General features: G+C 52.7%; 1 protein-coding gene across 6 annotated transcripts in view; it reads right to left on the bottom strand.

The window, feature by feature from the left end:
* Positions 1 to 3,890: 3,890 nt before the first annotated feature.
* The window catches only part of ATP2A3 (ATPase sarcoplasmic/endoplasmic reticulum Ca2+ transporting 3), a 37,107-nt gene continuing 22,457 nt past the window's right edge, over positions 3,891 to 18,540 (bottom strand). For 3 of the 6 annotated variants that reach the window (XM_053570680.1, XM_053570683.1, XM_053570685.1), the window contains 9 exons: positions 18,166 to 18,501; positions 15,575 to 15,795; positions 14,482 to 14,684; positions 13,818 to 13,903; positions 9,165 to 9,298; positions 8,723 to 8,840; positions 8,145 to 8,262; positions 7,676 to 7,775; positions 3,891 to 5,207 (listed from right to left, as the gene is read on the bottom strand). In XM_053570680.1, the coding sequence (XP_053426655.1) occupies positions 5,144 to 5,207; positions 7,676 to 7,775; positions 8,145 to 8,262; positions 8,723 to 8,840; positions 9,165 to 9,298; positions 13,818 to 13,903; positions 14,482 to 14,684; positions 15,575 to 15,795; positions 18,166 to 18,501 (1,380 nt within the window). In that variant the 3' untranslated portion in view covers positions 3,891 to 5,143. The remainder of the gene's footprint in view (positions 5,208 to 7,675; positions 7,776 to 8,144; positions 8,263 to 8,722; positions 8,841 to 9,164; positions 9,299 to 13,817; positions 13,904 to 14,481; positions 14,685 to 15,574; positions 15,796 to 18,165; positions 18,502 to 18,540) is intronic. The other 3 variants (XM_053570681.1, XM_053570682.1, XM_053570684.1) reach the window with 3 other exon arrangements.

Below are 18,540 nucleotides of genomic sequence, written 5' to 3'. Positions count from 1 at the left end.
CCTGTGCTTTTCTAAGGAAAAAAACCAGAGATGGTGGGAGCCAGAGCCATAGTGGCCATGTCCCCTTGGCCTGATCTTGACCCCAAAATAAAGGACCTCTTTCCCAGCTGACTCTGTGGGAATAGGAGGCTCTGAGCTGCTTATGATGGGGAGTGGCGTGGGGGCTGAGACTGTCTGAGCCATTCCTGGGTCCCTCTGGGCCTTTCTCCCTGACATGCACCCTGCATGCTATATTCTGGAGAGTGGCAGGTGCTTGATGAGGGAGAAGGGAATGGGAGGGAGGGAGACAGGGAGGAAGGAAGGAAGGAAGGAAGGAAGGCCTTTTCTAGTCCATGTCTGTCCCCTTCACACCATCAGCATCTCCTCCTCCTCGAGTAGCCAGGCTTGCTGACAGACAGAGGGACTGATGGACAGGCAGACTTGCTTGGAGCACATGCATGTGCTTCTGCTATAGCCTGGGCACTGGCCCTGGCCCTCTAGAAAACACACTGGCTTGGAGGACTGTCTCATTTGAAGGTATTATCACATCCAAAGTATACCCTAAAGATCCATATTCATTTTCCTGCTAGTAATTCTGTGAGAGTGAGTCAGTCAGCTAATGAGGTCAGTGTGTCATTTACTGACTCTAAAACACATCTTTCTGACCCAAGGCCGGTACTTGCCTGCCTTTGGTCTCCACTCCGACGGCATCCTCAGAGCCAGACCCCTGTGTCAGTTCTAGGTGTTGTGGGGGTGAGGGTTGGCAGGGCAGAGGTCAGAGTTCCACACATTGGAATTCGGCAGGGCTTTCTTTACAACACCCCTGGGAGGTGAATACTAGAGTCCCCATTTTACAGATAAGGAAACTGAGGCTCTGGAAGTTGAGTATCTGGCCCGAGGTCACACACAAGCAGTTCCCATGTCTGCTGGCATCTGGGAAAGAGGCTCCCCAAAGTCTGGAGCCTTGGCCCCAAGCCCACTTGTAGACTCTAGCACTTGAGAGCCGCCAGTTCTGCCTTATAAGCCCAAAGGCCGGGTGGCCGGCTCGGGTACCGGGCAGGGCCTTGTAGGGAGACAAAGCCCTGCTGCCAAGTGCTCGGCCCCAGGACAACCTCTCCAGCCTGGCTAAATTTAGCGGCTCTGAATGGCGTGGAAGGGGCCAGTGCCCATCATGGAGCCACTGCCCAGGCCTGGAAACTAGCTCAAGCCCTCCAGGGGGTGGGCACTGGCTCAAATGGGTCTCCTTAGCCCCTCAGAGGCCCAAAGGTACAGGGACCACACCTCAGTCGAAACTCTCACACCTTCTGAGGCTACCTCCATGTCCCAGGGACTCCCCCAATGCCATAAAGCTCCTCAGACACTGGCTGGGACAGAGACTATCAGAGCAGGCAGGAGGAGGGCAGGCACCTGGGGAGGGGGCCTTGGAGGTGCAGCAGGGGCCCCCAGGCTTGGCTCCACTTCACAGCATGATCTTGCAAGTGGCCAAGATGCCTCACCTTCCTGGTCCTCGCCTGTCCTCTGAGCTGCTTGTCCTCAGTCCCCAGCCTTTTGCTGCCCTAGATTAAGAGGATCCTTGGAGTGGCCTAGCCCTCCCTCGACATGCCAGGAAGTGCTATGGCCCACCCAGCAGCCACGTGCCTACCTCTCTGGCTCTACCTTTTTTTTCCCTTTTAAATCAAACTATCAAGGTCTAACTCACATGCAATAAAATGCACTTACCCAGGCACCCAGTTTGATGAGCTTTGACAAATGCATAGAGCTATCTCCCCAAATCCATACTCCCTCTTGCCTCTCTGTGGTCAAACATTCCCCAGCCCTCAGGCCCAGGAAATCACTGATCAGCTTTGTCACTACTGATTTGTTCTGCCTCCTCTAGGACGTCAGACCAGTGGAGTCACACAGTGGGGGCTCTGTTCTGCGTCTGGCTTCTCTGGCGCAGCCCAGTGATTTAAGCTCCATCCATGTGGCTCCTTCTTGTTGAGGAGAAGTCTGTTGTATGGACATACCACAGCTTGTTAATCCTTTGCCTGCTGAGGGACATCTGGGGCCCATAATGGATAAAGCTGCTATGGACACCTGGGTACAGGCCTTTGCGTGCACAGAAATCACCCTTTTTGTTCCCTGCCTCTGACTCAGCCCCTCCGTTCCTCCTAACACAGCCCCACCATGGTCCCTCCCCGCTCTGGGAGGGGTGGAGTGTGCGGGGACCTGGGGAGCACAGAGTCGGGTCTCTGGAGAGGCAGGGGGCCCCATGAGCATTTTGGCAGCTGCAGTGAGACATGCCAGGGCTTGCCTGGGGAATTCCCTCCTGAGCGAGCAGCTGTGAGGTGAGGAGACCTCTGTTTACCTTGGCCGCCCTATGCTGGCCTGTGGACTCCATGGGCCCAAAGGAGCCAGACTGGGCAGGCCCCGGGTGGGGCTGGAGGTGACACTGCTAGAAAGGCTGGAGCCTTGCAGTGAGTACCCCAGGCCATCTTAGCTCAGCATATTAGCTGGCTACCACCATGCCACCCACCACACTCCCGAGGGTCCTGAGTGAGGCATAGCCACTTCTGGGCCTTGGTCCCTCATCTGTAAAGTGGAGTCCTAGTCCCTGTCCACAAGGCTGGCTGAAGCCCTGGGAGGAGTGATGTATGAAAGGATTTTGTGGTCTACAAGGTCTTACAGATGGACCCTGTGGAAAGTTGAATCCGCCTGCCCATCCTGTCTCCTGCTGTGAGCTGTGTGCCCACACCTGGACATTCCTTGAGGGCCTGTCTTCTCCACATCAGCTGGTTCCAAGGACCTGCACCCTGTGCAGTCACACCAGGCCAGGGCTCAGAGAGGCTCTGTGCGGGGTTTAATGTCCTGCTGTTACTGCGATCCTTTTTTTTTTTTGAGACAGTCTCAAGCTGTCGCCCTCAGTAGAGTGCTGTGGCACCACAGCTCACAGCAACCTCAAACTTTTGGGTTTAAGCAATTCTCTTGCTTCTCCCAAGCGATTCTCCCAAGTAGCTGGGACTACAGGTGCTCGCCACAACACCCAGCTATTTTTTGGTTGTAGTTGTCATTGTTTGGCAGGCCTCTCCAGCTCTGGGGGTATGTAGGTAGCACCTTAGCTGCGGAGCTACAGGCAGCAAGCCAATCCTTACTTTTTTGAACAAAGGGCTACAGATTTTCATTTTGCAATGGGCCCTGTAATCATGTGGTTTGTCCTGCCTCTAGTCCTGAGTCAGGCCCTAAATTCCCAGGACAGCTGGGTCAAGGATTAGACACCAAATCTTCTCTCCAGGGGAGAGAGATGAGGGACACAGGGAACAAGGCTCCTTCCTCCCCAGAGCCCCTGCTCCCAGGAAGGCAGGGCCACCTGGCCTGCTGGATTCATCTCACAGAGGTGGGAGGTGGCCTTGAGTTGGCCTTAGAAGGGTGAGAGATGGATGGGATCCTGGGGTTTGGGGAAGGGAGGGAAACAGCAAGAGAGAAACCTCAGGGAGAGTGGTGGGACCTTCAGCACAGCCAGGGCTGGGGCCCCTATGTGGGGTGCAAGGGACCCTTGAGATTCAGGCTATAAGACCAGCCCTGCCCAGGTCAAATCATAGACCACTCCCAGACTGGGTTTCCTCAGTGGAGACATGCAAATCATAAAATGTATTAAAGGCCTTGAAAATGTACACAAATTGTCAGAGCTGCCCATGGGAGGGGCAAGTCCCAGCCCTGCACCTGTCGCTAGGGTGTGGCTCTAGAAAAGCCAGTGCCTTTCTGGAGCCTTGTCTTGAAGGCAAAAAGAATGGTCCTGGCAAGGTGGGAACCCTGGATCTTCACCCAGCATTTCCTGGGGTGGGGGTGGGACAGGTGGCAGGGCCACAGCTAGATGCCCAGCAGGCAGCCAGCAACAGTGGAAACACATTCCAGGAAAACAGACTTCAGGAGGGTCCTCCGCTGCCCCAGGCACACAATCTTTATTTCTCCAACAAACAGTATGTCAGCAGATGGGTACAGGGCCCTGTCCCTGCTAAAACCTCCTCCCACCTCAGGAAAGCAGGAGGGAATCTCTTGAGGCAGCAGACAGCCCCCTCCAACCAGAACCCACAAGGGAGGGGAGGGAGCAGTGGAATGGGCTGCAGAACGTGGAGACCATTTGCCTGCAAGGCAGACTGAGGGGGCTTTTGGTTCTGGGACCAGGACACGGACATGAGTCTTGGTTTACATAGGAAACAATCACTTTGTACACTGTCTAGGAAGGGCAAAGACACACAGACAGTCCTCTCTCACTGTCTTCTGCTACACCTAGCTAGTTTTTGCCAAAGGAACAAAAGCTGAGTTCAGAGAAAAATTCTGTCCAACAAATGCTGTCTCCGCAGCATCTGACGGGATCCACGCAGAGATGTGTCCTCCAGGGAGGAGTGGGGAGAAGTGGTAATTAGCCATCCTTAGTGACCTCCTGTTGGCTCATAGGTGTGTGTGTCGGGGGGGAGCATAGTGAGGCCAAAAGCGACCAGTCACCAGGCTGTGCAGACATCAGGATGGGCCAGCCCCTGGGCTGACAGGGAGGGCACAGTGGTCAGGGACTCAAGGTTGTCTGGGGTCCCAGGCACAAGGGACAGGGGCAACACATCCAACCTCTGCTCAGCAGGCCAGGCAAGACTGTAGGCCTCATCTGCATGTGTCAGGGAAACCTGAGTCCAGGAAGTGAGCAAGCTGAGGCAGGCGGGCCAACTTATCTCCTGGGAAAGGGGGTCCTTCTCCTGCCCCTCCTCCCCATGCCTTGTGTCTCCTTCTCTGACCCATCAACCCCCTGGGGCCTGCACATATAAACAGAAACAGGCTCAAGCTCTCAGGAGCGGACTCAGTGGAAGCAGAGCAGAGTGGTGGGGCGGGGGAAGGCACCCTCGCTGTGCACAGCTGGGCCCAGATGGCCCCTGCAGAACTCCCTCCCTGACCAGGCAATAAGGGAGAGGTCAGAGCCAGTAAGAAGGGCCCCCAAGAGTCCTCCATCACTGCAGAGGCACCATTCACCGAGCAAATGCCCAGCCTCCAAGCATCGAGAAGCAGGCTCTGGGATGGGCTTGTGCACTTGAGCAGAGAGGGGCTCTGGCTTCAGGCCTGTTGGGTGTCCGGCAGGGCTGAGTGGGCAAGTAGGTGAGCGTGGTGGCAGGGAAGGGCATGGGGGTGATGCCGGGCACCATCAGTCTGAGGTACACACTGGAGAATCCACTCTGTTCCCAGCACTCACTTTTGCATCTTGTCTTCTGGAAGGAAACAGCACGTTAAGATGCACATGCCCATCCAGGCTGGCTCCTTCTAGCCTCCATTTCTCCCAGGACAGCCCCATTATCCCGTGGTCTCCCTTGCTTCTGACCTCTATCTTCCTTCATGCCACATGTTTCTCCATCAACATCCCCACCCACCACAGTCAATATTCTCCTCTTAGGTTTTTGTTTGAGGAACCAGCACCCACCGTAACATCCAGGAACCAACCTCCCGCCAACCCCTTCACTCAGGCCTGATTCACCCAACTCACTGGAGTAGATCTTTCTCCAGTGCCCCCGCCAGGCCTCCAGTTCTCTCTGTCCATCCAGCCTCCAGCCCCAGTCTTACCTCCCATTACCCTCTGCCCCTGGCATCATGTGAAAGCTCAAACCCACCCCATGATCCTCTGTCATGGCTCCTCACAGCCCTCAGAATAAAGCCCAAAACTGCTTGGTATCCTGGACCCTCCCGGGTCTGTCCCACTCAGCCTCTCCAGCCCCCACCTCCACAGCCCAGCCCATAGGCCTCCCCTGACAGCTACTCAGCCACACCTGGACAGAGCCAGGAGGCAGGGCAAGAGGACCCCTCAACCCCCCAGGGCTCACCCACATCCATGATTCTCCCCAGGACACATCCCTCATAAATCATGAGGGAGCTACAAGCATCAGGCCTCAGCAAAACTTCCCTAAAAGGCCACCAGTCTAGCTTGGGAACGCAAAGGGTCCCCTCTCTCACCCCCGCCCCGTCTGGCTTAAGGAGGCCCGAGGGACTGCAGTAGAACTGGGCAGAGCTGTCTGGGCTTCCAGCGAGCACATTCCTCGGGGTCCCTTCAAGGTGGTGGTTCCCCAAACCTCTCAGATGTGACTATAGGTGGCCACCCTGTGTCTTGTCCTATGAGCTTCACACCACCCCAGCAGCCTGGCACTGACTTTTCAAGTCAAACTTCAAAGGACCATAGTCAACATCTCAGGTCAACAGTAGAGGTGGAGGCACTGCCTGGGACCTGCCCTCCCTGGCTGGGACTCTGTCTCCTCCCCAGACCAGCTCAACACCACAAACCAGCCTCCCTGCTTTAGTCTTACGTCTTCCCGCCTGCCTTGCAGGGTCCACACAGTCTCTCCCATGCTTACGCCCCTCTTGTGCCTCCCACTGCCCTGCAGATAATGTCCAGGGTCCTTCCCTTAGCATTCAGGCCCTTGCCACCCTCTGGGCCTCACCTCTCTGCCCTGCACTCTGGGCTCTATTCCACTGGAATAGTGCTCATTGGCCCTATTCCATCAGGTTCAATCCTGTCCTTTCCAACCTCCTCTTTAACCCTGAATCTTCTAAAAAGCAACCACTCTTACTCCTAGCTTGGCAGGACTCATGTCCTCCCTGCGTACTCCCTTGCCTCTTCCTGCTAGGGGCCCTCTCCTTCCTACTATGAGTCCAAGAATCTGCCACCATCCTGCAGCTGATGGCGAAAGGCATCCCAGACCTAGGCTTGAGGAATTTTAGCCATGGGCAGAATTTTGGAAAGGAAATCTGCTGAAAAAAAAAAAAAAGGGGGGGGGGCAGTGCCTGTGGCTCTAAGGAGTAGGGCGCCAGTCCCATATACCAAAGGTGGTGGGTTCAAACCCAGCCCTGGCCAAAAACTGCAAAAAAAAACAAAAAAAAAAATCTGCTGAGTTCCTGTTAGTTGTGGCCACCTAGGGAAGTTTCTGGAGGAAGACAAAGAAGCCACCAAGCTGGCTGTGTCACCAGGAGGCTAGGCCTTGCAGGTCAGTATGTCAAGGTCGGCCAGGGGACTTCTTGGTGCTCGGGCCAGAGACAGGATGCCTTCTTTGAGTTCTCCGCGGACAGAGTTTGTGGTATCAAACCCGTTTCCTCCTCCGCATTTCCCAGGGTTGTCACAAAGGATAAACCAGAAAAGAACCAGGTAGGGGACAGAATCCAGCTCTTAGTACCACCATGGATTCCAACAGGCCTTGCTTCAGCTGAGCACCCACCTCTACCCTTGGGTGGTGAGCCCCCTACATGAGGCTGGCTGCTCCCTGGACAGACCTCCATTGCTCCATCGCTCAGTTCCTATGGAATGACAGGCATGTGACCTATTCAGACCCTCAACTCCCACCCTTGGGGCCAGTACACATTCTTGCCAGAGGTGGACAACACCCCAGCTGTCCAAGCACCAGCCTTGGCCACTGACTAACCTAACCCTGGTCCCTCCACGGCATGCAGCCACATGTGGCCACTGCCTTTTTGCAAATTCCCATAAATGGGAGCTCATCCCTGCTTCCTCTCTCGCTGAGCAGCTGACAGTGAGAATGATGCTGCCTTCCTTGCCCTTCGGAGGTTTAGAATTGCCTACTCTCTAGCCCGACCTATTCCTCCCCCACCTGATCACCACCCTTCTGTCACCTACTCCTGCATTGAAGAAGACCCAGTGCTGTAAGCCTAGAAACAAAGAACTCTCCCCTCTACCCACCCACAAGGTGACAGCAAAGAGGCCAACCCGGTGTGGTCTGGGGTCCGGGAGGTGGTCAGCGGCTGCCTACTCCAAACCTGGGAAACTGTCCTGAGAATGCCTGGATAAAGATGGGCCAGGCGCAGGAGGGTCAGAAGCCAAGGCCTAGAGCAGGCCACAGCATCCCAGCCACGCTGGAAGTGGGGGCAGGTGAGGATAGCAAGGCAGCATGGCCTGAGTGGTGCTCCCATTGGCAGCCCAGTGAGCCCCGGACCTCTGCAGCTTAAGACCCTGCAGGCACCTTGGACCACAGCCACCAGAGCCCCTTCACATCCTCCACCTCGTGATCCAAAAACACCTCTCCCCCTACACAGACAGGGAGGCTCCGTGCACAGTGCCCACTGCAGCCCCAGAGCAGTGGCAGCAGTCAGGCAGGCAGGCAGGAGGTTGGCAGGGAGCAGAGCCAAAAGGTCTGGGGCCTCCCACTCACCTTCCATGTGGTTCCGGGACAGGTACTTGAGGGCCTCATCCAGCAGGATGACAGGCAGGGATATCTGGAGCACCACCACCCACTGGCGCCCACTCAGTGGGGTTACCTGGAAAATGAGCTGGAGGGGAAGGGAGGTCTGGTCAAAGGGCTGCTCTGCACCCCAGCCACCCACCCATTTCTTCCACCCAGGCACCAACAGATTCCTTGTGAGCACTTCTGAGCTGCCCCTTGAGGTCCCAACTCTGTATCTCTCCCCACCCAGTTTCCTCTGCCTGCTCCCACCCTCAGCAAAAAAACCCCTCCCTCCTGCCAGGAAATGCTTGGCTTCTGCCCTGGGAAAAAGCATGGTCTAACCTCCCACCCCTCCCTTGGGGCATCTTGTCAGCAAGGATCTCCACTTTTTCCTTCCCCCAAGTCTGGGGGCTCCTGCACGTAGCAACAACACATCCTGTCTTATAGGTGATTCTACTGCAGAGGGGTCCAGAAAGGCCCAGAGGCAGGCCCAGGACCTGTGATGTCCAGGCCCCATGTGGTCCCTATCTCCCCAGGAGGGGGTGGGGCGGGGCAGGTAGACTCACGGGCAGGGGTGGCACGAGCAGGATGAGGAAATGCAGCGCCATGGACATGGCCACAGCTGCCAGCAGCCAGGGGTTCAGCCAGGGCGGCATCCGGAGCAGTGATTGGTTCTCTGAGACGCTGCCAAGAGCACAGGGAGTTCATCTCAGGCTGGGACATGGGGGCCCCTGATGTGGGCCCTCACCCCGCCTGGAGGAGCCTGTCCTGGGCTTAGACCCCTTTTCTGACCCTCAGACCGAATCTTGGCTCTTCTATTTCTTCAGACCCTAGTCTCACCTCTTGTCCTTGAGGCCCCAATTCTGGCCTCCACTGACCTTGAGAATCCCCTTCTGGGCCTCTCTGATCCTTGGACCCCAATCCTGGACCCTTGGCATCCCCAGATCCCACTTTTAAGTCTCAGCCCCCACTCCGCAACTCCTGCTCCAGACCATGCACCCAACCCACCTGTTGAGAGCGTTGCACATTTCAATGGTCACAAGCACTGACAAGGCCATGGTGGTGGGAAAGCGTGACTCAAAGACCTCGCAGTCGACGCCAACAAAGACTGGGTTGTCTTCGGAGCACTTGAGGAAGTTCCTCTGAGAACATGGGGATTGGGTGAGGGACAGTGGGTCAGAGAGGGGCTGGTGGGTGGAGGGGGAAAGCCTCACCCTGCTCTTGGCCCATTCTTGAGCACAACCAGTGGGCAAAACACTCCCATGAGGGCCCAGGAAGCCTAGCAGGGTGCTCACCCAGGCAGGAGCCCAGATGGGCTGACAACACCAAGAAAAGCATGGGTACGGGGTGGGGGGAAGGATAGACTGTTCTGGGGCAGGGGTTTGACGGATCACAGGGAGAATAGCTGGCATTAGGCAGGGGCCCTGGGAATAGGGGGGAATTGAGGTTTTACCCAGAGGGTGCACCGGGCCCTGGGGCCTTGAGGTACAGGAGGTGGGGGCAGTGATGAACTGAGACCACTGGATAAGTAAATACACATCAAAGTCAAACAACAAAACCACGCTTGAATGGAATTCAACTTTGTGACATAGAAGATGCAATGCCCTATTCACTGTTAGCGTCCCATTCCCACCTTGCTCCATTTCTGCCACTGTAGTTGAGCTTTATCAGATCTGCTTTTTTGCTTGTGACAGAGACTAAAGAATGGCCAGGGCGCAGCCCGAACACACAGCTTCTCTGTAATTAATAAGATGCTCTCAGAGCAAGGTAAAGGAAATGACCTTTGCCTGTCTAACTCTAGGTAAGAGCTTTCTTTCTGCTCATAAACCTAATTTCCTGAATATGCTGAGGTAAGAGGCTCAACAGAGGACATTCAGGAGCGCTTCTGTCTTGTTCTGTTCCACTTCATGGGAGGAGTGTGACTGTTTGCAACTGTTAACAAGCTCACTTCTCCAATAACGTAAATCAGTTCTTGGGGGTCTAATCTGAACACAGAGATTTTTTTTTTTTTTTTTTGAGACAGAGCCTCAAGCTATTGCCCTGGGTAGAGTGCCGTGGCATCATAGCTCACAGCAACCTCCAACTCCTGGACTCAAGGGAGTCTCCTGCCTCCACCTCCCAAGTTGCTGGGGCTATAGGCACCCGCCACAACGCCCGGCTATTTTTTTTTGGTTGCAGCCATCATTGTTGTTTGGCAGGCCCAGGCTAGATTTGAACCCGCCAACTCAGGTGTACGTGGCTGGTGCCTTAGCCACTTGAGCCATAGGCGCTGAGCCAACACAGAGATTTTTTTGAGACAAAATCTCTCTCTGTTGCCCAGGCTAGAGTGCAGTGGCAACATCACATAGCTCACAGCAGCCTCAAATGCCCAGGTTCAAGCTATCCTTCTGCCTCAGCCTCCTGAGTAGCTGGAACCACAGTTGCCACCATGCCCAGCTAATTTTTCTATTTGTTTTCTTTTTCTCCTCAACTTTTTTTTTTTTTTTGAGCCAAAGTCTCACTTTGTCACCCTTGGTAGAATGCAGGCATCAAAGCTCACAGCAACCTTAAACTCTTGGGCTTAAGTGATCCTCTTGCTTTAGCCTCCCAAGTAGCTGGCTATAGGTGCCTGCCACATCTGGCTATTTTTAGAGATAGGCTCTCACTCTTGCTCAGGGTGGTCTTGAACTCCAGAGCTCAAGCAATCCACCTGTCTTGGCCTCCCAGAGTGCTAAGATCACAGGAGTGAGCCACTGTGCCTGGCCTCTCGATTTTTCTATTAATTTGCTCAGACTGGTCTTCAGGGACTTTCTGGCTTCAAGTGATCCTCTCACCTGGGCCACCCAGAGTGCTAGAATTATAGGCGTGAGCCACCACACCTGGCCTGAACACATAGATCTTTTAAACTAAGGGTTTAGGAATTAGGGTTGTGTTCTGTGAAAATAAGCCTCAAAAAGAAACCTGTAGCCATCTGACCTGCAGTCAGTCCAGTGAATACATCCACGCCCTGATTTCACACACTACACACATGTCGTACACCTTCCTCATCTCTCTCACACAGGAAGAAAAATTATAAAAGACTATGGCTTAGCTAGATTTCTTATTTGAACAAAGAGATGAAGAATCTTATCTCTTTTAAATCGACAGCAGGAGTTTCCTTCCCCCAAACCCACCCTCCAACGTTTGGGGCAAGTGTATATGTTTTAATTTGAGGTCGATCATACAGTACAGAAAATGTATTAAATGTTGAACCTGGTTCTTCCTACCCAATGACCAAGAAGACCAAATCCTCGTGCAGGTGTATCCTGGCCATCAGGCCCCACCCTCCCGGATCTTAATGGTTTATGCACATGTGTACACACAAGCACATGGACACACACCGCCCATGTGGAAGGCTTACATCCTTATGTACACAGACAAGGAAGAAAACACCAACAGGATCGTTTATAGGTGTTTCAATACATCTGTTTGTTACTTTTGCCATAAATGCCTTGCCCAGTGCAGACTTTCTGGGTTTCATCAGTGAGGACCTGTCTCTCACACACTGTATGCCCCAGGTCATGGTTGCAGGTGATCTCCCGAATCATTCATGACAAGGTGCTCAGGGATGAAACTTCAGTCTCATTAGGTGCATAGGAACCCCTGAAGGAGCCCATTTCCACTGGCAAAACCATTATTCTGCCTGCCTATTTCCTATTCACCTTATCATGCAAGGTCCACTTTTAGGTCAAATTTAATGGACACGTACAGGGTGGACATAAAATTTGTGTGCAATTTACTATGTTAAAACTATTTTTTTTTTTTTGCAGTTTTAGCTGGGGCCGGGCTTGAACCCATCACCCCTGGTATACGGGGCCAGCGCCCTACTCCTTGAGCCACAGGCGCCACCCGATTTTAAGTTGCACACAAACTTTATGTATATAACACTTATTATGCAACAGGTGCCATTTTAAGTATTTTTAAAGTATTAACTCATTTCATCTAACTCATTTCATCCTCTTGATAGTCCTATAAGGTAAGAACAATTATTATCCATTTTACAGATGGGGAAACCAAGGCATAGCAAGGTGAAGTAGCCTGCCCAAAGACACACAGCTGGCATGTGGTGAAATTGGGGTATGAACCCAGGCAACTGAATTCCAGGCTCCCTGCGCCCCACTCTAAACTACTTTGCTGCCTCTTGGCAGCTTCTTCCTGGAACCTGAGGCTCTGGACCCCTTTCCAGAAATTCCAACAACTTGAGCTGAAAGTGTTACCTGATTGATGGTGAATGTAGGAGGCAGGCAGCAATCTAGCTAGCATCACTCTCCAGTGTCTGGCATGGGTGACCAGGCAGGCAGGAGAACTGAGGTGGAGATGGATGAGGACAGGGATCAGGTTGGGGACAACGTGATAGACTTGGTTTGTGACTCTGGCTTTGCAGTGGGCTTGTGGGACATGGAAGAAGAGGTATCCAGCTAGATTATGGGGCTAGGGCTCAGAAGAGAGATTGGTGGGGAACGTCCTTGGAGAGTTACAAAGAATGATAGCAGGGACAGGGCTGGAAGGCAGTACTTCCCCACGCTCCATTTTGCTGCCCCCTCAGAAGCCAAATGAGCAGAGGTGCCCAGGATGACCAGAGGTGCCAGCCTTTGGAAGGAAGGCTTGGACTCTGCACTGCTGGCAGAAGAGACTGCCCTCCAGGTCTGAAGGCTGGTGGGTGACAGGAAAGGGGCCGGCACACTCAAGAGGGAGAAAATCCTGCAGCCCTCAGCCTTACACTTCACATGAGGAACCCGTGTCATTGAGGCTCTTTCAAGCAAAGGAGATGAGTTGGCTGCTTGGACAGAAGGAAAGACTGACAGATGGCAGCTGAGGGGTCTCCTCAACTGATTCCAGAGCTGTGCTGAGCTAAGCTGGCCCCCTGGTAGGCACTGACTTTAAGAGGTCACTGAGTCCCAGCCAGACAAACAGACATGCCCCCCTCCACTCCTGATCGCCTCAGATCTCCCCCCTGCCCACCATTTGGGGGCTCATTCCTCTTAGCTCTTGATATTTTGGGGGCCCCCTGACAAAGGTAAGATACTTCCTGGCATTTATGCCCCTTGGTCCCCCCTACCTGAGAGGAAGCAGCCTCTCCTCTGACTTATTGGGCTGTGCTAGTGTCTTTTTTTCGTGGTTGCAATTTGGCCAGGGCCGGGTTTGAACCCGCCACCCTCAGTATATGGGGCCGGTGCCCTACCCACTGAGCCACAAGTGCCACCCAAGGTTTTTGGTGGCTTTTGAGCTTGGCTTCTTAGGTGGTGGATATTTACATATGCACTTGGGGGTGGGGAAGGACACTGCAGGGCCAACCACTGGGCTCTCCTCTAGAATTCCAACAACTCAAGCTGTGAGGTCTACCCCAGGTTTTTTTTTTTTTTTTTTTGAGACAGAGCCTCAGGTATCATCCTGGGTAGAGTGCTGTGGCATCACAGCTCACAGCAACCTCCAACTCCTGGGCTCAAGCAATTCTCCTGCCTCCGCCTCCCAAGTAGCTGGGACTACAGGCACCCACCACAACGCCCAGCTATTTTTTGGTTGCAGCCGTAATTGTTTGACGGGCCTGGGCTGGATTCAAACCCGCCAGCTCAGGTGTATGTGGCTGGCACCTTAGCTGCTTGAACCACAGGCGCCAGCCAACCCTGGCCATCTCTTGCTCACCAGCTGGTAGAAGGTGACATGAGGTCCCTCGGCATCATACAGGAACCACCAGGTGGCAGCAACCACTGTGGCCAGGCCTACGTACACTGCAGAGAGGGGAGGAGGAGATCGGTTGTAGTGGACAGCAGAGTCTCTGGCATCCACTTCTCTTTCCGAACAATTTCATGAATTTCCATCATGGAATCACCCTCCCCCTCTTTAAGCCATATGGTATGCAGGCAGCCTACCCTTAGTGCCAGTGGTGGACCCTGATTGGCAATCAGCACCTGCCACACACCCTTGGCCACAGTGATTGGCTTAGGAGATAAACAGGTGACCCAATTTGGACCAATGAGAATAGGCCTGAGAAGAGAGCTGCATGACAAAAGGCTCTCTCTTTTGCTGAGTTGGGGGTTGTAATGGAGTGAATATGAGGACTGGAGCTGTAGCAACCTTTCTGTCACCCTGAGGGATGCCTGTTTGAGAATGAAGCAGAGGCAGAGCCAAAATATGCCAGTGATACTGTCTGACGCCTGGATCCAGCCTACGGTATGCTTTAGTCTTGTCAGTTACATGAGCCCACACAGTACCTTCGGCATAAGCCAAGCTGAGTCATATACTCTGCAGTTTGCCCATCTGACACAAGGCTCTTAGAAAGCCTGCAGAGGGCTGGGGCCCTGCTTACCGCCAATAGCCAGATATCTGAAGAAGAGCCAGCCACTGATGAGGGCCTCATGGGGGTTCCGGGGCAGCTTCTCCATGATGTCTAAGTCTGGTGGGTTGAAGCCCAGGGCTGTGGCAGGTAGGCCGTCTGTCACCAGGTTGACCCAGAGCAGCTGCACAGGGATCAGAGCTTCGGGCAGGCCCAGAATTGCCGTGAGGAAGATGCTGGAACCAGAGTCATGGGCTCTAGCCCCCAGCAGACCCAGCCCCCACCAGATGGAGGGTCCAACTTTTGTTCATATGCCCGAGCTGTGAAATCACTCCTTACTCCAAGGCAGCCCCCCCTCTCTTTGCTAGTTCTGATGTTCATGAGGGGTGTGTGTACACGGTTCTGCCTCACACCCCGCCAGCGCTCCCTTCCCCAGTCCCAGCTCTGGACCCTGGACACATTTGCTTTTTAGGCCTAGCAGATGCCAAGTACACACACATACACATAAACAGGGTATGCCCAAGCATCAGACACGTGCAAAATCCTAGTACATGCCACACAATCCCACAAACATGAGCAAACACCTACATTTTTGCCCTGATGTGCACAGATACAGAATCCACATGTTTAGTAAACATGTGTTCACCATTCCCCACAGGCGTCTCTCACATGAACGTAAGCATGTACACAGTCATATGCTGGCACAATCCTTCTGTTCGTGCTCATGCCCCAAGAGACACAAAAAGCACACATGCACACACAAACATGTATACACACCTCTCAGGCACACACACCTTAACACACATACACACACGGACACACTATAGCTTAAAGGTGGGGCTAGTTCTTCTCATCTCTTTAGTCTGAAAGAGGGAAGAAGCTTATGGCTGGAGGGAGGACAGGTGACTCTTTGGGTACCTTCCTGGGTGTGGGGGGGGCACTATGATTCATAGGTCACCAAGGCCTCTGGAGAATGAAGAGGTGGCCTCACCCTTGAAGGGATCTAGCCAGGGCAGAGCACATGTGCCTCCATCCCTACAGCCCCACCCTAGGAACAGGAATTTTCTCCGTCTCAGGGACAAAAAGCTGGTCCAGAAGGTTGGGAGGAGAGGACAGAGAGCCTCACCAGACAACCTCGCCAACATTGGAGGAGATGAGGTAGCGGATGAATTGTTTCATGTTGTTGTAGATGGCCCGGCCCTCCTCCACCGCAGCCACGATTGAGGCAAAGTTGTCATCTGACAGCACCATCTCTGCTGCTGACTTGGCCACAGCGGTGCCTGAGCCCATGGCAATGCCGATTTCCGCTTTCTTCAGGGCTGGTGCATCATTCACGCCATCGCCAGTCTGTGGGCCAGGTCAGGGAGAGCCAGGTCAGGGAAGCTGAGAAGCCTCCCTCTCCAGCCACCTTTGCTCAGCACATCCCCAATTTGAGGGGATGTCCCTGAGGAAGCAGACAGCTGGACAAACAGTACAAACAGTAGGTTCAAGAATGAACTTAGACATTGGGCTGAGGATGAGGCTAAGGGGGGAGGCAAGGAGTGCAGTCAAAAGCAAAGCTGGGAAGAGTCTCTAGTCTAAGGTCAGAGAAGATGATAGGATGGGATGAGGTAAGGTGAGGGTGGGAGAATGAGGGTAGGGATGAAATTCAGGTTGAACATGGGGCAGAAGATGAGGCTGAGGTTAAAAGATGAAGCTGAGGGCAAGTTAAGGATGAAGCCAAGGCTATACCCCAGGTCAGGGGCCAGGGAGATGCTATCGCCATGGTGAAGGTCAAGTCATGGTTATTGTCCACATAAGCAGTGACAACAAGGTCAAGGCAGGATGCCGGATGGAAGTTGAGATCAATATAAAGTATTTTGTTGGGAGGAATTTGTCACGGTTGATGTCAGGGATCAGATCTGGGTCCAGGTCAAGACTGGACCCATATCAGGGTTAAATTCAGAGTAAAGAATTAGGCAGGGGTCCTCAAAGTTTTTAAATAGGGGGGCAGTTCACTGTCCCTCCGACTGTTGGAGGGCCGGACTATAGTTAAAAAAAAAAAACTATGCACAAATTCCTATGCACACTGCACATATCTTATTTTGAAGTAAAAAATCAAAACAAGAACAAATACTATCCCAACGCCTCATGTGGCCCACGGGCTGTAGTTTGAGGACCCCTGAATTAGAGTAACATGAAAGTCAATATCAAGGTCAGGGGCAAAATCAGCACAGAGATCAAAGATAAGGTCAACCCAGGCTGTAGGTGTACTCAAGTCAAGATTGGTGTTCAGGTACAGCCTGGGCCAGAGGTCAGGGTTAAGGTCAAGGTAAAGGACAGGATTAGGCTGGAAGTCAAGATTTATAACATAGGCCAGGTCAGGGGTAAAGTTGAGGTTAAGAATCAGATCAGTAATCAAGAACAGGTCAGCAATCAAAAATGAGACAGATGGCTGGACATGGTGGTTCATGCCTATAATCCTAGCACTCTGGGAGGCTGAGGTAGGTAGACTGTGTGAGCTCAGGAGTTTAAGACCAGCCTGAGCAAGAGTGAGACTCTATCTCTATTAAAAATGGAAAAATTATCCAAGTGTTATGGCAGTGCCTGTAGTCCCAGCTACTTGGGAGGCTGAGGTAAGGGGAACACTTGAGCCTGAGAGTTTGAAGTTGTGAGCTAGGCACAGAGTGAGATTCTGTCTCAAAGAAAGAAAAAAAAGAATGAGACAGATGGAAAACTGGGTGCACACCAAATGTCCATCCAAAAGCAAATGGATAAACAAATAGTGGCACATTCATACAGTGAAGTGCTGCTCAACAACAGGACAGTAATACTCCACGGACACCTGCAACAACAAAGGAAACCAGACTACATGCTGTGTGAGTCCATTCATATGAAAGTCTAGGACAAATAAAAGTAATGTACAGCATAGCCGGGCGTTGAGGTGGGCGCCTGTAGTCCCAGCTGCTCGGGAGGCTGAGGCAAGAGAATCGCGTAAGCCCAAGAGTTAGAGGTTGCTGTGAGCCGTGTGATGCCACGGCACTCTACCGAGGGCGGTACAGTGAGACTCTGTCTCTACAAAAAAAAAAAAAATATATATATATATATATATATATAAAAAAGTAATGTACAGTAAAAATAATTCAGAACAGTGGTTGCCTATCGTGGGACAGATGAGGAAGTGCTGTGAGGGAACTTCATGGGTTTCATGGTAATGTTTCATATCTTGATAACGACGTGAATTACACAGGTGTGTGCATGTTACTAAATTCATCAAATGATACATTTAAGATTTGTTTCATCCAATGCAATTTTACCTCAAAAAGGAGAAAGAGAACCATAGACAAAATCTCTCTCTAGTAATGATATGCATTCTAAAGTATATGAGGGTGAAATGTATTGATGTCTGCAGCTTATTTTGAAATACATTTTAAGAAGAGATGGATTAAGGATAGATACAGGATGAAAGAAAATACAAGGTGTCCATAAAAGTTGCGTGCAATTAAATTGAACACAACCTTTACGGACACCCAGTATAATCAAATGTGAACTGTAGAATCTATGATGAATATACAGGTGTTCAGTATAAATTTATTTCAATTTCTCTTTGTATTTGACATGTTTTGTAATGTTAGAGAAAATAAAAATGAGGCAGAGGGTGGGTTACATGGGTTGCTCTCTCCGCTTCCTGTGGCCCTGCTCCTCATCACCTCCCCAGGCTCCAGTCTGTGGCCTCACCATGGCGGTGATCTCATTAAAGGACTGGAGGTTCTCCACGATGCGGGACTTGTGCGCAGGCTCCACGCGGGCGAAGCAGCAGGCGGTGCGGCAGGCATGGCGCTGCTGCTCAGGGCTGAGGTCATCAAATTCACGGCCCGTGTAGGCCTTGCCCTCCACGTCCTCCATGTCCCCAAAGATGCCAAGCCGTCGGCAGATGGCCACAGCCGTGCCTTTGTTATCCCCTGTGATCATGACCACTCGGATGCCCGCCTGGTGGCAGCGTGTGATACAGGCAGCTACCTCGGGCCTCGGAGGGTCCAGCATGCCCACGCAGCCCACGAAGGTCAGATCCATCTGTGGAAAGGAACATATGCAAGTGGGGCCTGAACCCAT

Source organism: Nycticebus coucang, chromosome 18 (assembly GCF_027406575.1).
Source record: "Nycticebus coucang isolate mNycCou1 chromosome 18, mNycCou1.pri, whole genome shotgun sequence".
NCBI lineage: Eukaryota > Metazoa > Chordata > Mammalia > Primates > Lorisidae > Nycticebus > Nycticebus coucang.
This window is presented reverse-complemented; position numbering and strand designations above follow the sequence as displayed.